Genomic DNA, 27,244 nt, shown 5'->3' with positions numbered 1-27,244 from the left:
AGTGGTTTGTAACCAAAGTGGTGGCTCAGTAATCTTAAGTTTGGCACAGCTTTTTTCACAACTTCTACTGGTTAAGAAAGTGTCAGAATTACTGGGATTTTCTCAATGTGTCCTTTGGCCCATTTCCTTCCACTGTACTTCCTTTATTTACATAGCACTGTATTCTCACGTTGAGGAGAGACTTGCTGATAAGACGACGTAAGCGGGTGACTCAAACAGAGTGATCCTCCTTTGTCAGTCTCTGCTTCCCCATTTTGCAAGCTCTGGGCCGAATGACACTGAACAAACAGACCTCATGTCTCAGTGAGTCTACAGGTATCTCCCCTCAGCACCATATTCAAAAGCAGATTGATTTTGTTCAAGTGTACCGACACATTGTCATGAGCCAGAAACTGACGCACAGCATAGCAGTGGTGAATATTAACAACTGTTCTCATGGGTTATGAGTTCCATTCCAGAAAATGCTAATTATTCTACTGTTTCTAAGTGGTTCAAAATAAACTAATAACGCCTGTGTCACAAGGCACTCTAGGAAGTGAAGCCTTCTAATCAGATAACTATGTTGTTGGCATTTATGTAATGTGCGACTGCAATTTAAAATCAATATCTCATGACTGAATTATTGTGATAAGCTGGTATAATTACCTCAAATGAAAGGTGTGATCAAGACACATGCTCGCGGTCTGGCTGGCTGCAGATCATACCCCCCCCCCCATGTTATCAGATGGGCCAAGCAAAACAAAATAAAAGGACACATCGTTTTTTAGGTAGTTCTTACTAAGCTGGTGTATGTTCAAGTGTTCATTTTTCTGATAAATGAGTTATTTGATGCTATAAAAAGGGGATGTAACATCATGATTGACAACTAAATACCTTGATATCATGGCTCCACCCCCCTCGATGACTACTGTAAAGACTCCAGAGTGAGATGGCAGCGTCTGTGGCTGGGATATTTTGGCTTCACTTGTGGAGACCATCTTTATTTAAAGTTATTGGGAGAAACATGTTCTTTCGTTGACCTTTCACTGTAAAAAAAACAAACTGCCTCCTTTACATTTGTGCCATAAAACTGAGCCAAATCTGATCCAATAACACCAACCATAAAAACCAATGCAGAGGCTGCCAAACTTGTCAGCAATGGTTTCATCTGTTTAGACTGATTATACCGATGAAACAGAATGAAGGCGCCACTGGTTTAAGGATATTAAAATACTGTTTGTGTCACCTTTCCATGACGCTCTGATCTAGAGCGACTTCCACTGAAGATGGAGTAAAGTCTCACTCAATTACAACACAATGGGTGTGCTAAGGGTTGAATCTGCGACCACGGGAGACGAGGTCTGTAACAGGGCAGATGTAAACAGTCGGAGGGGAAGTGGTTGTGTTAAAGGTTAAAGAAGAGGATGTCTGGGTCAGGCAGTCTGGGACAGCAAGACTTTGATCCTTTCACGGTAAGAGCTGTGGGACAGTAATTAACCAGACTCCTAAATTTTCATCCATATCTCCCCTCCTCTCCTCTCTGTATATACTGTATGCTTTATAGAAAGCACTGACTCATCTCAGCTTATGAATAGATAGAGGTCCAGTCCCTCTCCACCTCTGAATCAGGGCGGGGGCAGGCGGAGATAAGGCTAATCAGGGTCCCGGCAAAAGGCCTGATGGAAGGCCCACGAGGGGATAAGAGGGGAGGGTAGATGTCAGTGAAAAGGGGGAAAAGGGGGAGGAGTTGCTTGTAGATCTTGGTGGTGGTGATGGTGATGTGAGGAGAACTGGGAAAAGGTTCGTCTAGACTATCTGCGTCGAGAGGGAAGCGAGGTAAAGGAGGAAGAGTGGGGGGGGGAGCGTAGCTGCAATGTAATAAGAGGAGGAGGAGGGGAAGAGGAGGTTTTGGGGGTGTAAGGGCATGTCCAGGGGGAGTCAGCAGACGTGATTGGGGCTGGGATGGAGGGGAAGGTGTGGCTGGTCCCGTACCAGGGGGACAGAGAGTGAGAATGAAGGAAAAGAGGCCAAGTTCCTCCCTGGAAAAGAGAGGGAGGGGAGCGGGTGAGATCCAGACGGAGGTTAAAAAAAAGAGGAGGTGAGAATACATTGGCAGAGTATGGAGGGATGGAGGAACTGTTACTGTTTACTGAGCACTCCTGACAAATTCTGTTTCATACTACTGTCTTCTACCGGCATGTGAACAGGAGGAGAACTGCAGAGGGGGCAAAGAGAGTGGGTCAGTCAACAGGATGGAATCAGACCTGGATACCTGGTGTCAATCTGTCCGTCTGCCTTGTGTTAGCTGCCACAGGATGAACCAGAATAAGGAAAGACAGGGCAAACAAACATTAACACTACTGTCCTGAAATCACAGCTATTCCATCTTATGTTCAATTATTTCACGTGTCCTCGACTTATATATATAACTGCCAGCGTTGATGTAGAGTATGGGAGTAATATGTCTACAATGTAAAGCAACAGAGCAGAGGAGAGAAACAATGTGAGCTGGAACGAGTGAAAGTGAGACGGTCGAGGGAGGGTGAGGTGTAGAAAAAAGTTATGGGGTGAGTTTAAAAATGGCCACATTCTAAATGGCCGGAGTAAATTAAGACCAACGGGGTTGGAAAATAGGACACATAAATTTAGGACTTTCGATATTTTTCACAACCTCTTCCTATCATCCTTGTTCTCTCTCTCCCCCTCTCTCTCTCTCTCTCTCTCTCTCTCTCTCTCTCTCTCTCTCTCTCTCTCTCTTTCTTTCTCCAGGAAAGGGGAACACACACAGTGGGCTGTCACATTTTCTAAACCAGGACAATGAGACAGTAAGAAGAGACCAGTAGTGGGACAATTCCATCCTAAGAAATCGGGCATTACCGAGCCATGCTGCGGCTGGAAACCCAGGTCACAGGTTCAGAGTATATTTCTATAGATGTGGATATATATTCTGTGATAAAAAGATGTTTATTAAAGGACCAGCGAGTAGCTGCAGAAATCATATAATCTTATAAGGATGTTATAAGCTAAATGACTCTTATTTTCAGGTGATTATACGCTATCTATTTCTGTCAATAGCTCACCTTAAATCCTACACACTGGCCCTTTTAAGACAACGCCCTTTTTGGTGCTATGATTGGCATTTTCTCGAAACAGCCGTGTATTGACATTCTGTAATTCCCTCTCAGCGTAATAGCTGTCCCTGGTAAAACGCTTAGCGCTGACCACAGCTGTTCATTAAAACGCACCTAAAATCAAGACAATGGTCATCTTCTGTGAACAGATGAGGTCTTAAATGATGCAGGCGTAATGGAAGGTGAAGGAGCAGCCGTCAGCGCCCAGAATTCCTGTTACCACCAGCAACCACAGGGGTCGCCAAATCAACCAGGACGGAAATCTTGAGGAGTACACGTCGCGGTGGCCTGCTGCCAATCAGATCTGTCATTGCCACAGTGCGCATGAGCTACTGCATTATGTATAAGGAGGAAAAAGCCTTCAGTCTTTAAAACCATTTTAATTCTTAATTTATCTCTTTGTTTTTCTATTAGGATTTTTAGCTTTTTCATAAGGTGTTCAATGAATATTTTTAGATTTGCTATGGTAAAAGAAACAAGACCTAATCTCAGGATGCATTCAGGTTTTGCAATTGAAAATAGCCATATGAGAAAGTGCTAGACACAGAGACAGAAAAACAACTAACAGAGAAACACCCAGGGGGAAAAAAAACTAGACAACACGAGCAGCAAAAAAAATAAAAAGAGAGAGAACATATCCAGGATGAAAGGATAGATCAGAAAGCTGTTACAAGGGGTTTACTGTGCTCTACTGGACACAACAAAATCCATGAATGAACTAAACAATTAGCGTGGAGAGATGTGAAAGAGACAGGAACAGAGACAGACAGACAGGAGAAATGGCAGAGAAATAAAAACAGACAAAGAGAAACACAGAGAGAGACATCAAGCACAGGAACACTCGCTTTTAATTCTCTTATCGTTTACAAATGCTCCTAATTGCGTCTATGTTTTAGCAAGGACGCGGTGCTGCCAAGCTGAACAGCACATTACATTAATAGAGTACAGGACCTCAGTGATTACTACAACAATAGGTGCTGCTGCAGGACATTAATTGGGAATATAAATGCAGGCACATTTATGTTCAACCCACTGGACGAAAGAGGACGTGGCGCGTGTACCTCAAACAGGAAACGGTGCTGAAGCAAGTCCATTACTTTGTGACCTAAAATAAAAAAGGGTTATTCTCCCTAAATGTGAGATGAACATAAATACAGAGGACAAGTAGAACATGTTTCTTTGGAAATTGAGGTATGGACATTAATTGCTCCTCTGAATTCACCCCTGCACTGTGATTAAATGGTTCAACTGGCTGACTTCACACGAACACACACACACACATAAGGTCCACAACAATTATCCCCGGACACAGTTCAACACGAATCTACACTATCATCGAGCCTGTTTCCTCTGGAGTGCGCGCGCACACATACACACACACACACACACACACGCTCAGACACAAAATTGCTCTCTCTCCCTCCTTACAAAAGGCTTGGACACCCACAGGCAAACGACCACATTGGAAACGATGAAAAGCCTGAATTATTCGGGCAAAAGTTAATTGATCACATCCTGCTGTTTTGTTCCTGGAGAAGCCTGCCAGTTACACAAAAGATGGCCGCGGACAGATTTGCTGGTGTGTGGGAGCGCCTGTAAGTGCCTGCATCCCCATGTCTGATGGGTTGGTGATGGTGTTGCAGCGTTGAGGATCTAGCTTAGCATTTCTGCCATTATCTACTTCACATTCATACATGAACTGCCCCTGTGATGCACGCCTTGCATTATAATAATGAAAACACATGTGTGGGTGTGAGCATGCCTGCCCTGTTTTTGTGAATAGTTAAGCAAGTAAAAGATGACCAGTGCTTAGTAACACCACCTTTGGCACGTCCCACAGCCTGTAAAGGCTTTTTGTTACCAGTAAGAGTAAGATTTTCACCCCGTCTTCCTGCAAAAGGCTTCTATTTCCGTGAGATTCTTGGGCCGTCTTGCATGCGCTGCCTATTTTCAGGTCTCTCCACAGATTTTTGATGATGCTTAGGTTGGAGAACTGTGAGGGCCATGGCAAAACCTCCAGCTTGTGCCTCTCGAGATAATCTACTGTGGATTCTGAGGTGTGCTTCGGATCATTCCCTGTTGTTGAAGCCACCGTCTTTGTCAAACACAGGTTTTGATTTGTCTTGTCTTTGTCTAGCAATGCGACAAGCAATTCTCTCGCAAAGTTTCCTTGTTCTTCAACTAGACCTCCAGTGTTCCTGTTAACTTCCATCTCTTGATTACATTACGAACTGAAGAAAAGGCTACCTGAAAATGCTTGGCTATCTTCTTCCAGCCTTCTTCTTCTTTGTGGGCATCATTTTAATTTTCAGAGTGCGAGGCAGCTGTTTAGAGGAGCCCAGGGCTGCTGACTGTATTTACAGATCTTTGAAATTAGCATCACCTGGCCTTTCCTAACGATGATTGTGATCAGAACATAGACTTAACAAGCGGATGAAGGTCTGAGACCTTGGTGCTCTTTTCTTTTTTTTTTTCTCCAAAATTGCACAAGACAAAAATACTAATGCGAACACAGATTTTGACCAGAGGTGTCCAAACTTCATGCAACTGTATGCGCAAATGTTATTCATATTACACCACGGTTTCCCTCAGGTCACCAGGGCTGGCTGCTGTTCCTTTTTTCAGTAATTGCCGACGATCTTACATTTAAATCCTGTGCACAAGTGGATGCTATCTCTCTCCTAATCGACAGCACCAGCAGCCTCCACTTACAGATTAGCTCGCTGTTCGTATTATGTGGCGGCCCTGGGGTGATCAGCGACAACTACAGCTATTTGTACCACTACAAAGCCATACCTTCTAGACAAGCTGAGGAAAATGGCTCACCATGTCATGATAATATGAGCATTAGCCAAAGCTTTAGATCACGCTGATTACCGCAGCTCAACAGACATTGTAAAGGGACAACAAGCAGGGTGGTGCTGGAAACCACCACAGACAAAAGACTGGCAACTGCAGCCATGTTGGCTAGGTAACAACACACATATTCACACACACACACACACACATGCAGATGCACAAGGACACACACGCCCTTAAACTCCTGGATGCATTCCCTCTCTCCTCTCCGTCTCCTCCTCCTTCTTTATCTTCTCCTGTCTTTCACAGATGTGGCTACAGCTGCGCTCTATCCATCTCTCTCTCCTGCTTCATTCCTCCATTTAGGCTGTGATTTCTAGAGCAAAAAGGCAGCTCCTCTTTTTCATGTAACACTGGCTATGCTGGATAGATGGCGATACACCTGCTGCTGCACTCCCTGCAAACACACGCTCTATGTCACTCTGCCACTCCCTCCCTCCGTCTCTCTCCTTCTCTTCTCAGTGGCGCGGCGGAGCACTCAATGCACTCATCCTCTTACTTACCGCCCAACCCTCCCTCACTGATCTTATTCATTGATATAGATGTGAGTGCCCTTTGCCTCCATCCATCTCTCTCCTTTCGCCTCCTCCTCTGCCTTCCTCTTCATTCTTTGTTAATGCTAGACGAGCCTGGCTTCCTCTTTCCGTCCCCTCATCTATTTAACTCTCTTACTTTCCAGCTTATACACAAGTTCACTCCTTCCCTGCACCGGCAGTGACTACGCACAGCACATAGCCACTTCCCACTGGCAAGCTGAATGCAACCGCTGTGGAAGCTGTAGTCCCACTTTTTATTGCTGAGTTACTGCTGCAGTTTTGCTCCAACCCCAAGAGGAATTGTTCAAAAAAAAATCCAGTTTTGTTCTTGTCACAGATGTCGGAAGACTGACGGAGTTGTCAGGCTGATTGGGAGGCGGTTGTGATGCAGTGATGAAGGACTGGATGGGGGACTTTATCTCCCATTGGCACACAATGCTCTGCCTAGCTTTGTGTTTCATCACCGCACACAACGAGCAACACTCCTTGTAGATGCAAATGTGAGCTGAAAAATGTTCTTCTGATTGTGATTCGACCTGACTTTTCACGCTGCACTACAGTGGTCCACTCCAGTGGGTACATTTTATGGAATTATCTTGTAGCGTTCCTCCAAATTCTTTTCCTATTCAGCCCGCACTAAAAATCAAAATGCTGTATTCCCCGCCTTCTGCGTCGCTCCCTGTTATCATCCTTCCTCGGGTGTGTAATGAAAAAGGAGGGGTTGTCTTGCCAACTGTAATAGCAGCGTTTGGCCTTCAGTTTCGATGGTGCACACATCTGTGTGTGTGTGTGTGTTTGTGTGTGTGAGTGTGTGTGAGCGAGGCTGTAAGATAAACACCTCATATTGCCATCCCTATTTCCCAGTCCTTGTCAGTCCATTTCCTTGAGACACTCACTCACAATAAAAGGGAAAAAAAAAACATATCGCAGCCCAATTTTTCTTAAGCTCTATAAACTCTGCCTTTCATTCCACCTCCCACAATTACTCTCTATTGCTTTTCCCCATCTCTGCTGTCCATAAGCAAGAAAGGTTTCCTCTCCTTACTCTTCCCTTCCTCATCTCTCTTTATCTTTCTCTGCATCTCCCACTTACTCTCAGAGACATTTTTCCTGCTGTCTTCCTCCCTCCCTACTCTCCCAGTCTAATGGTGTCAAACTCTGTCCCTCATCTGTCCATCACCTCTACAGACCCTACCTTATCCGGCCCTACACCTCTCAAATGACACCCACCTCTCCTCCCCGACCCGCTTCCACTCAAAGTAGAATTTCTTCCACCCAATCTCACCCTCACTATCTCAATTTCTCCACTTTTCCCCATGTTTCTCTCTCTCTCCCTTCCTCTGATCCTTCTCTATCGTATTTTCGCCACTCCATTGTCTCAGCCCATTAGGCAGACACAAATCCGTTTGGAGACTGAGCCTTAGCGCAGCCCCGTCCTCACTCTCCTGGGCCTTGTGCAGCCAGGAGGAAGCTCTCAGGAGAGGCAGACTCTGGCTTGTGGCCGAGGGAAATCCATTTAAACCTCTGCCACAAAACACTGCTCTTTCCTGCTGCCTGGTGCACTTAGGGCACGTGTGCTTAATGAATGATACCGTCCCTGCACACACACACACACACACACACACACAGGCCCATGCATCCCTTAACTATACCCTGACTACCTCTCATTTCCCTCCCACATCCTTCCACAAAATAAGACACAGGCATAAATTTTCAGAAGTCATGCAGCCATCCACGCACAGGGAGGGCGGCTGGAGTGCTCTCAAAGATTTATATGTTTTTAGGACATACAGTTAGTGGGGTCTGGGGTTAAAGACATATGTGGCCACAGTTCAGGGGCAGATCCCTACATGTTTAAGAAAGTGAGAAGGAGTGTGGATGAATGAGCATTACGCTGTGAAAAAAATGTGTGTGCGGTAAAGCAGCTTTTGCATGTTCGCTTGGAAGAGCGCAGTTTTAAATGGGAGTGGACGGTTCCCTGCCATTTCTCTCCTTGGTGCTCTAATGAGAAGGAACAGATAGAAGAGTTTCAATGGTGGCCGCTGGCCTGGCCACGTCACCGCCACTCATGTCTCTCCTGGCACAAAGACCTGTTGACACCAGAGGGTCAGCAGACAAACAGGAGGACGACGGCGTGAAGACAAGAATGGCTGAGATAAGACTGAGACTGTCAAGCAAGTCCTCAACAGCAGCAGCAATTGTCGTCAGTGTTTTAATAAAGGTTTCGCTTTCGCTGTATGGAAGCCACATTAAGTTTTGTTTTATTATTTGATAAGACTGGATTTATGCACAAAGTACCAAATGAATGAGCTGATTTTGTGGAATGGGGTCCAAGCCCAGATCCCAGGCGAACACAGATAAAGCAGTAGCAGATTGCTTGATCCCATTAGGCAAGGCCTAGTAAATAGGCAGAGATCTAGCTCTCTGTTCTGGTGCAATCTCCAGCTGATCCTGTCACTGGCATCAGCACTGTTGGCAGTGTGTCTTTCAAGTCAGACAACCCAGCTTACCCTGCCTGCCTGTCTGTCTGCTCCCTGTTGCAGTATGGCGGTAGGGGAAGAGATGAGGACTCCAAACAAGTCTAAATGGCAGTACTGACTGGGCAAACTTGATGTTAGGAGGCTAATGCAGCAGTGATAGGGGAGGGTACTTCTAAAGCAGAGTGCTTGCATGAAGAAAAGCCCTGCTGCATCTAACCAGGGTCTGTAGCACCAGCAGACCTTTATGGCAGACATGCCATTGACACCATTTAGAAAGATACACAGCAAAACGTCTACAGCTGTGTAAGCTGTGTAGTCACAGCCAGTCTTTTACTGATGCAAAAAAATCTCTGTATGGTGAGGTAATGTATCCATGACAAGATTCCACAGAGATGACTACAGTAAATAAAGCCATGATCGACGGCAATGATTGACAGCAATTAGAATGTAATCAAGCACAGATTTGAGTCCACAGACTAGCCTTGACGAACCAAACGGCATCGTATGCTACAGCGTCAATTTGGTTTGGCCTAATTTTGGAAGTTGTTATTTTGGTGAACAACAACATTAAACATTTTGTGCAGTGGTGTAGTCAAAGGTAAGCGCAGGACACTGTGTTTAACAGTGCTGACCAGCACTTTCCATTCACTGTTTCCAGGGTGAGCCGCTCTTTATATTTTAACACTCAAACCGCCCACACATACTTCCTCGCACAATTACTGTAAATGGGGAAGTTTTTGTGTGAACATAGGCTGTGCTGTTTGTAAATGAGTGCAGGTTTGAAAGCTGAAGAAAGACTCTGAGTCCTACCTTGGCGGCCATGATCATGGACGAGCCCCCGCGGACTCCGAGGATGGGGATATGAGTCTGGGCTGAAATGAAGTCAAGGATTTGGGCAATGGCCTCCTGGTCGGTGTCATCCCCAAACACCACACCCTGCAGCCAGTGCTCCGTCATTAGGTCACAGATGCTCTTGATGATGCTTTTAGGGTCCGTCTCATTCATGGTCAGCACCTCCACATTGGGCGCCATATGGAGGAAGTCCTCCTTCTCCCGAGCTCCGGCCAGCGCCACCTCGCTAGAGTTGCCCACCAGGACGACAGCGATGCTGAGGCCACGCAGGATGTTGGGCAGGGCCATGTGGTGGGGAGGGGGCTGGGGAATGGGGATGTAGTGGCCGCCACCAGCTCCCCCACCCTTCTCTCTTCGTGAGTGGCAGGCCGGGGGCAGGTGGAGGAGGCAGAGCAGCAGGAGAAGGAGGGAGAGACAGAGAGAGGCGCTGGTATGGCGGTGGAGCGATGGAGGCGGGGGCGGATGTATGGGTTGCACTCGCCTCTCTTGCTCCTGGGTGACCGAGGGGGCGGAGGAGGAGGCCCCAGCTTGGCCGTGAGGCGGGGAGGGGCTGCGGCAGCCGCAGAGAGGCATGGTGGAGGAGTGGGAGAGTAATACCTGGAGAGGTAGAGGAAGACGAAGAGGAAGAGGAGGAGATGAACAGAAGTAGATGGAGACAGAGAGAAAGGGAAAAGAAGGAGAGGGAGGGAGAGATTTGATAAAACAAGACAACAAGAGAGAAGGATATCGAGGGTTAACATAGCACCATGCAACATTGATTGAATAAAGTGAATTGCCGAGAGGCTACATGCATCACATGAATCAGTGCATATCAATGTCAGTCTGCAGAAATGGGGCGTTGAGGGGGAGAATGGAGCAGGAGAGGGAAACCTTGTGGAAAACGAGGCTTTAAAGACTCATAGAGAGATGAGGGAGGAGAGGTCACACTTGACACATAAATAGTGCATAAACACACGCACACAGATACATGCTACGATGGCGTATAGTTTACGTATAATCTCACGCAAATCAATAATTCATGTGGAATGTTCTGAGGCAGCATTATGATATGTATTATGGAGGATATAAACTCTCCCTCCAGATGAGATGCTGGCTCCTTGACAGGGGAGGAGGAGTGACAGAGGGAAGGAGGAAACGAGCCGTACTGGGAATGCGAACGAGAGAGAGGGCAGATGGAGGAAAAGACGGCTCCATGCCAAACTCCGGCTGACTGACAAACTGTCTGGAGCGAGATGAGTGACACACCGACCCGAGACGCAGACAAACTGACTGATGCCGAAATTGATTACGTGATGGACGGCAGAGGCGCTCAGAGCAACTCGCAAGACTTTGATAAGATACCCGCCCTCCTCCGTCAACCCCTATTGGCCTAGTTTAGCACTCAGCCGTCTGCTGTCCATCCCTCCATCCTTCCACCTCCCTCCCACGTTCTACTTGACCGTATCTCTCCGCGACTCCCCCCTCATCTCTGTGCTTATTTATAGAGCTTTTCATTAATGTGGATGCGGAGGGGAGGAAGGGCCATGTGGGCCAGTGAAAAAGGCAAAAAGAAAGAGAGAGGGAGAGGGGAAATGAGCAAGATCCAGAGACGACGAGAGGAAGGGAGGAGAGACGACGTCAGCAAGGTGGGACGGCAGCAACGCAGCTGGAGACAGAGGCAGACATGAAAATGAAGCTTTCCGAGGAAGATGTGTGTTGTCTCTATGTTAACATGTGAGCGAGTGGGAGGGCATGTGTCGCCTTGAGTTTCTCAGCACACAGTCAGTGTAGGTGTACAGTCGGCGGGAATAGCTGTTCACTTTGATTTGTGGGCAGAGATACCCTGGACAGTGGGGGCGCAGTTGCTCGTGAACTCCTTCTGAGTGGTGTATTGTGTGTAAATCTCATACATGACTGTCTTTAACAAGGCAGATGGAAGGTACAAAGACAAACAAAAACACTAAAACAATAACCACCCTGTGAAGATGACAGCTAATAAGGCAGGAAATGACAGGGTGGAAGACAAAGCAAGAAGGAGATTGAGAGAAGGATAAAGGGATGTATGCGGAGATGACAGAACAACTTCTTTAGGGAAAACTAATTGCTGGAGGTTCGTCAGCTCTAATTACAGGTCCCTGTGTTAATAGTCAATTGCACACCACTCTCCAGGAAGGATGGAGAGGTGGGAGGGAAGGAATGAGGCACGGATGATAAGAGGCACGAGGAGACGGAGGGGGGAGTGGGAGGGTGTAAACTGAGGAGGACCTTGGTGAGACGCAGCGAAGATGAAAGACAGCAGAGAGGAGAGGAAGAAAGGCACGACAAGAGACAGAGAAAGGCGAGAAAGAGAGACAGAAGAGGAGGTACAGGAAGACAGACAGCGGAGGAGAGAGAGAAAGTCACAGAGTGAGTGACAGAGAGGGAGAGAGGGAGAGAGAGAGAGAGAGAGAGAGAGAGAGAGACAGAGAGGCAGAGAGGGAGGGAGAGAGAGAGATATGCCCTCTTTGAATCTGGACTTCTCTGGCAGCACTCTGTTTCCATGGCAACAATTAAAATAGGCCTACATGTGCACACATACAGACACAGTTGATGGACACAGAGATACACACACACACACACACATTTTGCGATAAGCATTGATCATGTAAATGCGGCGATGTGGTCCGGCGCAGCACACACTCTGCTGTGCATCCTTAAAATGGGTTTATTTTACACATCAATTCCTCTCACGCACAGATTAGCATAGGGACCTCTGACACATTTTACATGTGAACACACACACACAAAGAAAACACACTCTTTTTCACACATACACACACCAAACTCACCATCTCCCTCTCTCTCCCTGTCACACACAGTAGCCGCACTCACACACACAAACACACACACTGGCACTCAACACACACACACACCCTCCGGGTGCAGATTATATTAGCCAATGTGCTGTGTAACTCCAATGATCATTCAGAAGGATGAGGCCATTATAAAGTCCCACAGTGAGTCAAAGCATGTCTCGTAAAGAAACACAAAAACCTTGTATTAAACTGAAGATTACACAAGTGAGGTTATGACACTAAATGACCCCATTTCCCCGTCAGCCAGCCCCCGCGTCTCACCCACCATTTGCTCTATTAGCCACACCAGCGCACACAGCATCCATATCAGTTACACACGGGTGGACCACAGATAGCCTCAACCAGCCCGAGACCCCTGAGGTCCAAACCCCCGCACACTTCTGCTTGTCCCAAACCTATTTTTTTTAATTGGGAATCGTTGGCTGAACACACATGCACAAACATATTTAACGCTGGAAAAGCGTGTGTTTGCACATATTTTGTTGAGTGTGTACACTTAATTACAAGTGGAAGGAAAAAAAATGTGATTGGTTAAATGTGCGGCAAACTGTTTTTATGTCTACAAAGTATTTAAAGGAGTTTGTGGGCACGTCTCACTGACGCTGAGCCTCACAGACTCCTGTAATTCTTGATTTATTATACAACGCACGAGACACAAGACACTAAAGAATATAATGATCCTGTATGTCGATTAGAGTTTAATTAATTAATCACTTAGCAAAGTTTTTAAGCAAAAATGGACTGGCAACATTATCAAACCACCACTAAAACACTAAAAACAGGGTCCTCTGCACGTCTGGCATCAGATTTTGATTGAAACGTTCAGTTCTGACGGACATGGCATCGCCTTTCTGCAACTGAGCCCCAGCCACCTTAAACCAGTGAGAAGAGCAGAGATGAAAACACACATACAGAGATGTTAGCATGAAATAACCAAGACTCTTCTAATTGTCAGGCAGGATAATGAGATGTCACATACCAATCAATCATTTGAGAAATTAACGGGCAGATTGATTGAAAAGTCTTTTATTTTTTGCTGTTACATGCTTCCTGTGTTTGTGCCAACAAGGATCTGCTTTGCAAGTGACTGCAAGACACTGTGGCAAACACAAATTCCTACTAACACATCCGACAAGATTCTGGGGACTGAACGTTGGCGGCTGGCTAATTTTCAAACCATATACAGGACTCATCACATAGTGGCAACGCAATCAGCGAACACTAACCCAGCGAAAAGTACTCTTAAAGGATGTGAAGCCACAGTTTCTTCTCAAATGCAGAAAATTGTCTTACTAATACCGCACAGTAAGGACAGTGCATTGCTCTACTCTAATCCCCATTGCCTGGTTAAGACTGCTTCAGCCTCTGTGACTGTACAGATGCAACAAAGCATTGGCCAATTAGGTAAGAACACAGTGTTTCAGGTAGTTACCTACTCCAACCAAACAAAACCAGGTACTAAGTGGGCCCAAATGGACAATAAAAGGGGTAATAGTCATTAATGAATGTCAAGGCTAACATGGCTCATATTGCTGTAGTGGAAAGTTGACAGAGCAGGGGATACGAGGCATGACACAGATATAACAGCTCCGTAATTGGCTCCTTTTTTTTTGCTTTTTGTCAGCTATAAATCACACGATTATAACTAGCAGGAAGTCCGTAGCGGATCTCTGCATGCGTCAAATACAGACCAACTATTAGCAGGCAGGTCAAGCAAACACTACACAAACACAGACGCACACAATCAGAAAAAAATTGGCTTTCCAGTCAATAAAAATACCTTGTCTGGCCTTACAGGTGAACAGGCAGCGCAGTGTTCAGGTTTATATTTAATATATGTGACTGAACAGCACTCTGATCCAATCACAACATATTCAGCTCTCACAGTAATAAATCCACACAGGACAGGAGGCATTACTGCTGAGAATGGTGTGTGTGTGTGTGTGTGTGTGTGTGTGTGTGTGTGTGTGTGTGTGTGTGTGTGTGTGTGGTTGGTTGATGAAATTGGTTTGAAAGGTTGTGAACAGCGCTAGCAGTGGCTTGCTCTCCCTAATGCATTTTAAGAACTGACATTTATGTTTTCTGTTCAAATGAAAGCCAGCAGAAAATTGTAACCCGAGCGCTAATCTTTGGCGATGAGATGTCTTTGATTCCAAATTGATTCAACGGCGGACGACACGTGACGATATTAAAAACATTTCTCAGTCCGTGGCAGCAATCGGCGAAGTTGAGCCCCCGCCGCGCCCTGGGATGTGACCAGGCCACAGCACGGGTCACCGCGCCATACACCGATGAGCGGCGAAAACGGCTGGATACTGGAATCGCCACCAAATCTGCGATACGTGAGATTATGAAAGAAATGCTGGTCTAATGTGTGAACTCATTATAAACTGCTCTGATAAATATTCATGCAGCCTGTCTGTGCAGCCTGCTGTGGAGGTGGGAGGTGGTTTGTGTGTGTGTGTGTGTGTGTGTGTGTGTGTGTGTGTGTGTGTGTGTGTGTGTGTGTGTGTGTGTGTGAGATGATGTGTTTGGACCTGTGTCTGTACATGATGTTCTGAAGCAGCCACTCACCAGCCCCCTCACCGAAGCAGACCAGCCAGGCTTTGCAATCACATGTTCACTGAGGCTCCAGGACCAATCCACTGGCATAATGGTGTCTATTTCCAGAAAAGAGGGGACACTGAAGCACCCATGGCTCTCTTCCTCCCTCATTCCCTCTTTCTCTTTCTTTCATTTTAACTCTATTTATCCCTTTCTCTCTCCATTTTATCATTTTGTCTCAGCGAACAATGCTTCCTCTCAATTCTCCCACTTATCTCTCGCTCTCGCGCTCGCACTCTCTTCATCGCTCTCTTCTCATTATGTGGTAAGTGTCAGGTTTGTCGATGGTGTTATTTGCATGAAAACTGGAGGACAAAGGCGACCGGCAATTTTTCACATTTATTGCCTGGTTTGATATTTAAGAGGACAGCAGAAGATGGCACGGCAAGACAATCCCTCTACAGTATATCTCTCCGGATGACTTCCAAGCATCTATGGGTGCAAGTACATTATCTTAGCCGCTAAGTCAGGCGTGCTGTGGTGGCTTCATTTCTCCTTTTAATTGAAATGAGAATGTCATGATGAGAGGTTCACGCATCAGAAGCAGCAGTGGCAGCAGAATAAGCACCGAGAGTTTGAAAAATTGCCCGTTACGTCAAAACCCACGCACACTTGAGGCTACTTACGGGTATAATTCTTTTGTCGGAGCAAGCTTGTGATTTCATTACAAGAACTGAACAGATGAGGAGGAGAAACTTCATCCGTGGCTTTTAGCGTTCTGCAGGGAGAAGGACTCGACCGAGGCGACAGAGTGAATATTTTTGACAGCTTTAATCTAATGCCGTCGAGTTGTTTGGCACCACGTTGTGCCTTTGTTTCAAGGCTAAACCCTCAGGCCCTGACCCAGAACAAGTGCTGACAGGTGATGAAAGAAAACGTTACCTGGACAACCACTTTGACCACACAGCGGCGAGACGTGGGGGCGGCTGATCACACACACACACACACACACACACACACACACACACACACACACACACACACAACCTGTGGCAGCATGGAGGGTCGGAGGAAGGGAACAGGCTACCCAGGGCCTCAACTGAAACACTTGTTGCCTTCGAGTCTCTATTTAAAGATTGTTTGAAGGGTTGTTTCCTGTTTTAGAGCTTTAACGTTGGCTGCTGTTGAAATGCAAAAAGCTGGAAGCAACTCAAGCAGACTGGGGGAGAAACATCCCCCACAGACTTAGATTTTGAACAGAGGACAGATGACATTTAGAGGAATTTCTAGTTGAAAATGAAAATGTGGACTTTAAGCTGAGGATAATTGGGCATACAGATGTTTATTATAAAAGGAATAATTATGGCAGGAGGAAAGCAGCGGGGGGCACACTCACTTCCTCTGCATAAGGTCTATGATTACGCCTCTGCACTGCACATTCCTACTTTATTTCTAAGCTGAGTGTCTGTGTGTGATTTGTGTGTGCGCATGTTACCTGATGTGTCGTGTTGTATCGTCCAGCACAACTTAAATTCATATTGAGCATAGACGTGGTGAAGTGATTATTGAGTAATGATGTGAGCATGCAGAATTAGTTGTTTTTTAAATAGCATGCACAGATTGGAAAAGGTAATAAAAGTACATTTTGGGGGAACCAAAGAGCCTGTAGCTCGGATCAGAGCGCGGTGTGCAGGAAGATGCCAAGAGAACAGCAGACAAGGGCAGGCAGTGGGTGCATTTCTAAACCCATTATTAAATGCATCATGTTTCCCAAAATTTACATGAAATTGGTTAGGAATGGACTTAATATGACAAGCTGAATTTGATCCATGCTCACTGGCATAAAGCCAGAGTCTTAACAGTCTGCAGCTCTCGTACTGGATGCAATTTAAGGTAAGCCCTTAGACAAATCATGTGGCTTTTCCCAATTATGTGACAGTATGAAGTGGCCATACTTAATGAATTAATAAAATTATGAGGATCGTAAAATTCCAGCAGGCCTCTAGCCAAAGAGAATAGATACAAGAAGCAGGTTGATAATCATGTCAGATGCTGAACCAATTTAACAAGGACCTTTCAAAACTACCCATAGTTATTCAAACATGCCTGAATTGAGGCTTGTCAAACAGTTAATTATTCTCTTTGCTGATCAGATTTTCTAAACTGCTTCAAACTGCCCTTCAATCTACACCATATGGCCTTTCAAGGGATAATGCAGTACCTTCTTGGCAAAAGGTGCATAACTACCTACTGTACTTATTTGCCTTGATAACACTGTACACTCCTCTTTATTCAGGTACTCTTCATTGTTATGGATCAGAGGTTTTGAGTTGTGCTGAATCATCATGCACAAGGCAATACCCTTGACTTTCAGGCTGTATTCAGGTACAGAAGCAAGTGCTCACTGGAGCACTTATTCTGGATTATGTGAGGCTTTTTGAGGTGTAAAGGACAGTCACTGACTGTGTGAGGCAACACTAGGTCTCCTAGCTTACAGACATCACGCCTGATATCAAATATTGCCCCCCATTGAATAACCACAATGCAAATCTGCTGCCCAAGCTCGGGGCCGCTGTTCCAAGCCATGCCCAGTGAGCCCACAACCCGTCCAAAAGATGCTCCCATAGGACACATCACAGTGTAAGGGGGAGAGTAAGGCATTGCCAGAGTCCCGGACTCACTTGGCTAATACTGGGCAGACGCAGTCACAGTGTGAAGCATTTACTCATCGTTTCCTGAGATGTGGCAGCTGTTGAACGGGTAAAACCGCCCGCAGCTGTTTGATGATGCGCTGGTCCTGCAGCTGAGGAAGTCAGACATGGGGACAATGCATGATATACTTGCTCGTCCGCACACTTCCACCAAGCCAGGGAGTCATGGCACAGTGTAAACAGTTATGTCCGATCTCTCGTGGTGTGTTTGGGTTTTGTGCCTCTGCAGACTGTCATGTATGTTGGTTGCTAACCACTTTCCACCTACCATCAGCTGTTTATATTTGCATATCAAGTCTCCTATACACACAAAGACACTTAACCACTTCAGATGGATAAATGTGTTTTGACACCACTCAGGGAGATAAGCACTTGGTCTCCAGGATCTCTCCCAGGGACACGTTTCTATTTACACCTACTCCACCTCGCAGAGGAGACGCTTAATCTTCTCCATGATTTGTGGCTTCAGCTCCAAAATCCCTCTCTCCACTTTGTTCTTTTCTTCTTCCATCCCGACTTTTCTTTCTGCCCTGCTCTGTTCTTACTTCCCTCCTGCCTCATTTTGTCCACTCGCCTTCCCTCTCCTCATCTGCCTGGCATCAGCATTGTGTGCTTCAGTCCACGTGCTGTTGTGAAGCACCTTTACAGCAGTGTTTATGCATGTGGGCTTTTGCAGCAGACTGCATTGTCTGCTGAAAGGTAAAGCTAGGGGTAGGAAGAGTACATGCACGGTGCATTGAGTGACCCCCATGCCAATAACAGCGCTGTAATCACTTTAAATGTGTTTTATTGTCAGCTTTTCACAGATTAGAGCCACAGTAATCTGTCCTCCTCTATCCATCTCATTCCAAGCTGTTATTTTTGGCCCCAGGATTCTGCCTTTTTGGATTAGTAGGTGTGCAAAGGGGGTTTTTTTGTTTGATTTTTTTTTTCTTTGTGGGGCTGAGTGTGTTTATGTGTGCACTAGTGAGAAACAAGGTTGCATAGCAGGTATCTGCACCGCTCCTTTGTCAGGGAAAATAATCTCGAACGGACGCTTTAAAAGAAGATACTAAATTACGGTGTGGCTGCATGCTCCATATCTGCTTCTTTAAGTGGGAATCAAAATTTCATGGGTGCGCTTGTGTACATCAAAACCCAAGGCCTGAAATATGCTTAAGCAAGAACATGGCCTAATCCGCTACTGCACTGTGTCTGCCATGTCTGCCAGTACAATGCACACATCACTAACCCCGCAAAAGGAGGAGGGCAAAGCGAGCGTACAGGAAACTTTTGCACAAAAGAGACATTTTGTACACTCCATCCGCTTTCAGCAGAAGTGTTCTAGATCTTCCAGTAATTGGCCGCAGCTTAATTATTTGCAAGGCTATAAATGCCTCACAAACTGTAATTTCTGCAGCACCAAAGCTACATGTAATAACAAAAAGTGTACATTAAAGCACCCACTCAGAATCTTTTACAGCCCCCTGTAATTCACAGCACCTCTGCAAACACGCTGCAGGAAAGCTGTCTCCTCCCTCGCCCCTTAGGCGCAATATTGACTGATGACTTTCATTTTCAGCTATCAATTCTGTTGCTAATTTTACACATTTCAATTAATTCCAGGTATTCTTGCACGGGACCCGCTATGATTAGAAGCTGCCGGAGGATGGATTTCACGATCTGAGGTTGTGGTGCTGCCCTTCATTTTCGCTGGGTTTCAACGGGACCCCCGAGCGTGGCCACAGAGAGAGGCTGCGAGTGTTGCTTTTTTTTCGCGTGATCATCACTATTTTCTTGCAGACGTAAGGCTGTCACGGCTGTCTCTCTCCCGAACGCCGTCTTCCCAGCCTGCCGTGCTGAGCGCCTCTCCGCTGCAGGATGATGATGAGACTCCCCGAAGGGATAATAACATCTACGAGCATCTCTCCAATGGATGTCCCCCGGATTTAATCCCACCCCAATGCTCAGCCTGAGACAGACGCGTACCCCGGAGAAGAACGGCGGCCCTACGGACGGACAGACGGGCAGGTTTGCCAGTTCAACAGGCAGCAGTCACTGACATTCACAAAGAGACAGTTAGTCAGACTGGACAGCTCACCGGAAGACATGCAGCACAAACAGAAGCAGACAGGAACAAGCACACTGCCACAGGTGAACACCTCAGCATAGTGGGTGGCACCAGAGTAAAACCACAAAGTTAAGACAGCTTTTCTAATCCGAATATGACAAGATGTCTACTGGAGACATACTACAGAGCGAACTGCCTCGGTGATACCAGATACTATGTCGCTCGTTGAGCTCATAATACACTACCCCCTGGATAAAAGCAGATTTTGAAAGCGTCTGCTACCAGTAAAGGAATTCTTTTTCTCCCCGTCCACACAAGGTCAGCACATGTGGTCAGCTCCATAATGACAACCTTGTGGCTGCTCAAGATTCAGTGTCTTGCTCAAGGACACCTCACAGGTCAGACCCTCAGCAGGGGGCTGCTTTAAGGATATGCATCACAGGCTTGTTCAGGCAAATGTTTCTTAAAACAGACTACCTGCACTGTTGTTTGCGAGTGATCAGGTCGGATTTGTGTGTCCAGACATTACCAATCCATCTGCAACGGTTGCTGTGGTAACCATGTAGGCGTCAGTAACTACGGATGCTGTTGACGCAGCTTTCCAGTGTGGATGCATGAGAAATGGAGATCCATCATCTCATCCTCCAAACAATCACGCTGTCAAGTTGCGGTTCAGAACTCCTCCGTCGCAGCAGACAAGCAGAGGACGCTGCGACACGTTTCAATGCTGGACTCTGCTCAGCCGCGCTTCTGTCACTCTGGAGTCGATGTCGCCATTGTGCGCCGCGTTGCAAGTAATCCAAAAGACACTTTGAAGTCCGATTTGAGGGGCGAGAGCGTCCACACTGAGACACATCTGTAGAAATCCGAATGGAATCGTATTTCAAACCACCTCTAACTGTGGCTTAGATCCGATCAGCAAAAACTACATTTGATGTGGTTTTTTGCTGTTTAGACATTCTAAAATCTGGATAGGCCAAAAACCAGATTTGGGATGGCAGTCTGAACAAGTGCCAGCCAGCCGGCACGTCACATCCCTTTAACATGCTAATCAGTGGAGAAATACTGTTTAGTGCACATCAATACAGATCACCGATAAACGCCAGGACCTGAAAGAACCACTGAGACTTTACTGTAATGAATAGAAGCTTTATGCTTTCAAAATCGATATATTGTCTGAAATAAAAAATAAAATTCATCAGAATATCTGCAAGGTAGACACATAAAGACAACTCTTCACTTGAACTAACTTTTCAAACAGTTCGGTGATGCACCAACTGCAAAAAGTTCACTTATAAATATTCATGCATGCAAATATACCCAAATGTTGGTGGTGACTGTGGGGAGCATGTGTAAAAGATGATCTGACTCCAGCTCAGGTCAGGAGACCTCCAGAGCCTCTCTGCGCCTGTCGCCATGACTACCCGGAGGACTCCATTTGCGGCGCCACAGTCAGCAGAGGGAATCGCTCCAGTACCTTCAATTAGCAACCCATTATCATTCATGAGTTTGTTTGTGCAAAGCTGTAAGATTGAATTCCAGTTAGTCCTTCCTCTCTGCTCCCGCCTGCTGATATAATGTAAAGGGAAGCGGGGCGGCAGCACTGCAGCGGCAGCCCTGCGCTCCACTGCCGAGCTCCACTGCCGAGCTCCATCGGGCTAATTTCTGCTCCTCTGAGGCCTGGCTCATCCCCGTATCTCCCTGAGACGGTGTCAGTTGTGCTTGCACGACATGCAAAGGTCATAAATTAGCAATAGGGCCCCTTGAAGGAGACATGCTGTTAAGCTTCAACCTGGTGGCACTCCTAAGAGGAGCTTTTAAGACTTAATGTTTTGCATATAAATACATTCATACATTTGGGTTTTATTTATTTCATTTGACTGTGCCAAGCAGAGCCGTTCCCTCTGCCGCTGCTCTCCTGGAAATCTCATGAATGTCATAAAAACAGGAGCCACTTTCATTGTTTGTCTCAGGGGGATCACCACTCACCCAGTGGACAAAAGCTTTGTCTCGTTACCATCATAATACTGACTGCTCTCTCTTCTCTGCTTTGATTCAACCCAACAACAACAACAACATATTTCTCTTGTTGTGACATAATTAAAGGAGTGGTAGCGTGTGGTAAACAGGGCCCACTGACCTGGTGGCTCTAGTGTTGTGTTTCTGTCCTCCTGGCTGTTGTGTGATATAATGGTGTTGACCCCAGTGGCACCAGAACCTCCATATTGAGTTATTAAATTTATGCAACCGCTAAGCTCCTCAACTATTTCACAACGATGTCAACCTTCAGTAGCTGCGCATGGCCGAGACCTGCTGTGGACATTCTCAATTTCTCGTGGAAAATTGAGCAGGTAGCAATGAGAGAGAGAGAGAGAGAGAGAGAGAGAGAGAGAGAGAGAGAGAGAGAGAGAGAGAGAGAGAGAGAGAGAGAGAGGAAGAAGCAAGCCGAGCGAGACAGAAAGAGATGGAGAGAGGAAGAGTCAGAGGGGGAGAAGAAGTGAGCCCTGTATATTTTATTCAGTGGCAGCAGAGTACAATTCATAATCAGGGCCGACTGATTCACAGTTTTAATTAAAATGTAGCCTTATAGCGCCGGTGGTAACATCTTGATTTATGAAGACCCGACCGCAGGCTCCCATCCACCAGAGAGAGTGAGTCCACTGTGGAGGAGGAGGGCCGGGGAGAGGAGCGCAGGGGCCGCTAACACTCATGAGGAGGGGGGAGTGTCTCGTTCCTCACAGCGAGGCGGTTTCGACTGAGGGCGCATAACTCAGTGCTCGTGTGTTGGAGCGTGTGCAGGACAGGCATATGTGCCAGTCTATCGTCGCTCGAGCCCGACCGATATATCGACACGGCCGATGCTACGTTATGGCAGCATCAGCACGTAGGCTGTATGCCGATGATATGTCTGCAGCCATTTAGAGACAGTTACACGTCTGTTAAAACCTCAAAAAGCAGCATAGCTCAAAAATCGGGGCCCCGCACATATGCAGCCTCAGTGGGGCCCCTTCCCCTTTCAATACATCCACTGTAGTGGTTATCATGTTAATCAGAAATAAGGTGTTTGGAATGCACCTTGAGCATAAGCCGAAGCTGCAAAGTCAGCATCAGCGCGTTGGGACACAACAGTCCATTCCAGCTGACCTACAGCTGGAATGGACTGAACTATGTGCCACCTTCAAAGGGGACGGGCCCCTGAGAGGCTGTACAATTTTTCTGTACTAGCTATTTATTATCTAACAGCAATAGATTATTTATACATTTCAAAATTGCAGAAAAAAATATACTTTTTGAGGTTTTTTGGCAGCCCTTTCCATGTTGGGACTACTTGCAGGGCTTAGCTCCACTATTCCTCCTCAGCATTAATATCAGTATCAGCCTCAAAATGCAGTATCGGTCGGGCTCCAGCCTGCATGTACATGAGCAGCTGCACTTCATGATGCATGCCTCTGACCTGGTACACTAAAAATAAAAAAAAGTGAGTGAATATGAGTGAAAAAAGAAGACAGATAACTGGTGGTATAGATATTGGCTCTAGAATAAAAAAGCCTTTTGGAAAATGGCCAGCGCTGCAAATTTAACCATGGCTGATGGAATTTGCTTTGGTCTGACAGTAATGTTAAGTTTATGTCAGCCCCCTCCATTTAAATCACCACCATAACAGTATCCCTTGATACAGAGAGATTTTAATTAAAAAACTGGGTGAGAGAGGAGAGATAAATGCAGAGAGAGCATGACAGAAAGGAGAGAGAGGAAGATGGAGCATGAGAGGAGGGAGATGATGCGGAGAGCACGGGGAAAAGAAAGGGGAAGGACAGAGAGAGGAGCGAGTGATTACAGGAGTGAGATAAGTGCAAAGTAAGAGCTCGTTCTGCGTTGAAGTGAAAACAGAAAAGCACAGCGTGTCTCTACTTTCCTCATGCCTGCGTTTATTTTCAATGGCTCACTGCAGTCTTCTAGGACTTCGCTCTGAGCGTCGGTGTGTGCGTTCGATGTCTGTGTACGTCTGCGTCGGGGCGTGTGTTTCGGCTTCTTTCTGCGCTCTCCCATTCTTCGTCGCTCTCTGTGATAGATTTTTTAAGGTCTGGCTCACTCGCGATCACGACAGAAACCACAGTCAAAGTATATATACGCGCACACACACGCAGGGACACACATGCGTGCAGTGGCATGCGCACTGACCCGCCGCGTACTCTCGCACAGGCGCACGGGAGGAGGCTGCATCAATCTGAATGATGCACACACATACTATCAAATAATCCATTTATGTAGAAGGCACACAAGGCCTCGGCGTTAAGTAATGAACATGCAGACGCTGTCTCTCAACCTGAACCATTCAAGCACATCCATACCGCCTCTTCAATTACACAACTGCTCTATCACAAAAGATACACACTTACAGAGAGACGGAGCGAAATAGGGCCAGTATGTGCCAACGGTGTCTATATATAATGAGATAGAATCTAGATAGAATGTATTTAGGATGTCTTTCCCCTGCCAGCGGGCGGTAAAGTGATAAGAATGAACAAAAAGACGTCTGCACTCCGTGTTCAGCATTGTGTCGTTAAAGGATCAGTGTGAAGGATTTAGGGGATCTATTGACAGAAATGTAATATGATATTCACTTATGTTTTCATTAGTGTATAATAGGCTGAAGATAAGAATCGTTGTGTTCTTGTTACCTTGGAATGAGCTCTTTATATCTACAGAGGGAGCGGGGCCTCTCCCACAGAGTCCGCCATGTCACACTGTGTTTCTACAGTTGCCCAGAATGGACAAAATAAGCGCTGTACAAATGGAAAATCATTAATGACAAAAGTGAGCAAATGGTTTCCTGTAAGTCTTCACTTCTACTGCCCATCACATGCTGTCTCTCCCTTTTCTCCCTCTCTTTTTCCAATGCAATATGTACACACGCACACACACACACACACACACACACGGACTGGAGACACAGTACACATGTGAAACTAACGCCGCGCTGCGCAGCCAAGGAGACAGTATCTTTTGTCACCCTGAGGGTTTCCCTACTTCATAACAGATATCAGACGCCTGGGCAGCAGTTCCAGATAATGTCAGAGGGCAGTTTTGTGGTAACAGATATCATAACTCCAGCAGACTTAAAATGAAATATGCTTAGCTTGCCCTTTACCAGTAGCAAAGCGCTTATTTTCCCATATTTGAGCGTTTGCTCTCGTCAGACCTTTGAATCCGCCCACTGCACCGCGTTGACCGGTTCGCCTGGCATCGTGACATGAAACAGCGGTGTCTCGTCTGCTTTTTCAGACGAGCCAATGAGCGCCGTGGGGGACTAATGCCGTCGACCTGCTGTTGTCAAGCATTGTTGAGTTGTGCTCTGGATCGAGAAGAGGAATAAGACCAGTGGCAAGAGGGACACTGCTGTGGAGGCGGTTCTTCGCCAGACATCGTATCTGTTCTTACTTCGCTCCACTCCATTCTGAAAAACCTGGCAAATCCATTATGTTGCCACAGATATGCATTATGTGTAGACTTAACATGACTGTGGCGGACAGTGACTGGTTACAGAAAATCAAATCCCCCCCTCCATGGAAATCAGTTAGTGGTTGCAAACGGTTCAAACATGACACTTTGCAGCTGCTATTAATATATCTACTACACACGATGACTTCTTTTTTTTTTTAATGCAAAGATGCAATTCACTGCTGGGAATTTGTTGGGTTTTTTGGCTTATTAAATCCACATATACGTTTGTTGCCTCAAGTACTTGTCTGTGTCTATACCTGTCAATCATCACCACACCTCCATAATTGCGACTGTTATCAACATTATGATCAGAGCTGCACTGCATAATACTGACTGTACAGCTTAGAGAAAGCCTTAGAAGGATTTATAGCTATAATTACAGCGTGTGAAAGCCTGACGAGCCAAAACAGCTTGAATCCTCTGTCGAGCGCTCAGTTCTGAGAATTAATATAGACTGTAGATGTCCTATAGACCTACTTGCCTGAGACATTTTAAGGTCGATTGCCTCTGCACCCTCCACTGACTCTTATTATACCTATAAGTTTAATGGAGCATCTCGGTGACCCAGTGGGCTGACGTGCATTTCGTGCATTTGCAACATTCTCCGGCACTTTTCCGGGTGCGTTGTGTTTGTTATCTCTCTGTCTGACGAGGAAGTGAAATTTGCATGTGTTTAAAGCACTTCCTGGTCAAACAAAGTGGTTTCAAGACCTTGGTAAGAAGTGAAGTCATTCAGTCACTCATTCAGTGGAGAGTTTGAAAGTACTCACAGACACTCTCTCTCTCTCTCTGTCTCTCACGCACGCACGCACACACACACACACACACACACACACACACACACACACACACACACACACACACACACACACACACACACACACACACACACACACACACAGCGTTTCCACCACATTTTGGGGACATTAAATAGACTTACATTCATTTCCTTGAGACTTACCCTAACCCCCAAAGTGTAAACAGACTTATGTCCCTACAACGTCAGTAATATCCGTAAACACACACACACACACACACACACACACACACACACACACACACACGCTCCGCCTTAATGAGGGTGCCATCAGGGTCCGGCTGCGTGAGCATGTTCTAATTGTCTTATCTTTCGAGGTGGCACATTCTTGGACCGAGGCTTAATTTAACACCCAGTCCTCCTCTCGCGCTGGTGTTATTTACACTCTGCCCCATCAGTGACACACACACGGATGCACAATCATTTACACCCAGGACTCAACCCTCCAAAAGTATTCCTGCACCCTATCCATCACCCCTCTCACACACCCATGTCATTTCTCTCCGCAGACCTTCTCATCTTTCCCTTAATGCCCCGTCACCCACCAACACCCCACCTGCACCTCATGGAAAATTAATTGGCAAGCTGTTGTCATGTGATACCAACTGTATTAGAAACGAGCGTGCACTGATCCCCTTGTCATTCCACCTGTGCACCACAAAGAACACACCTCTGACAGCGCTGCGGAAACAGGAGTCCAGGGTGTTTGGCAAGGTACACATGTATATCATATTAAAGTGACCTCCTATTGTCACACCACTACTTGAGACAGGCAGTGTTTTTTAAGGAGTTCTGCTTTTCTTTCCATCTTTAGAAATATGGAAGTAGTGGATGCAATTGACTTGCATCCTCGCCATACAGTTTCATCAAAATCCCACCCACGATGGCTGAACTGTTATGACAAACAACTGACGCAGCGCCGCGCCACAAGGCGAATCCATAGCTT

General features: G+C 46.2%; 1 protein-coding gene across 3 annotated transcripts in view; it reads right to left on the bottom strand.

Moving 5' to 3' along the window:
• The window catches only part of LOC139343031 (glutamate receptor ionotropic, NMDA 2B-like), a 120,101-nt gene that overhangs the window by 79,548 nt on the left and 13,309 nt on the right, over positions 1 to 27,244 (bottom strand). For all 3 annotated transcript variants that reach the window (XM_070980412.1, XM_070980413.1, XM_070980414.1), the window contains exon 4: positions 9,796 to 10,434. In XM_070980412.1, coding sequence (XP_070836513.1) covers positions 9,796 to 10,434 — 639 coding nt within the window. The remainder of the gene's footprint in view (positions 1 to 9,795; positions 10,435 to 27,244) is intronic.

The sequence above is a fragment of the Chaetodon trifascialis genome, chromosome 15, assembly GCF_039877785.1.
Source record: "Chaetodon trifascialis isolate fChaTrf1 chromosome 15, fChaTrf1.hap1, whole genome shotgun sequence".
Lineage (NCBI taxonomy): Eukaryota > Metazoa > Chordata > Actinopteri > Chaetodontiformes > Chaetodontidae > Chaetodon > Chaetodon trifascialis.
This window is presented reverse-complemented; position numbering and strand designations above follow the sequence as displayed.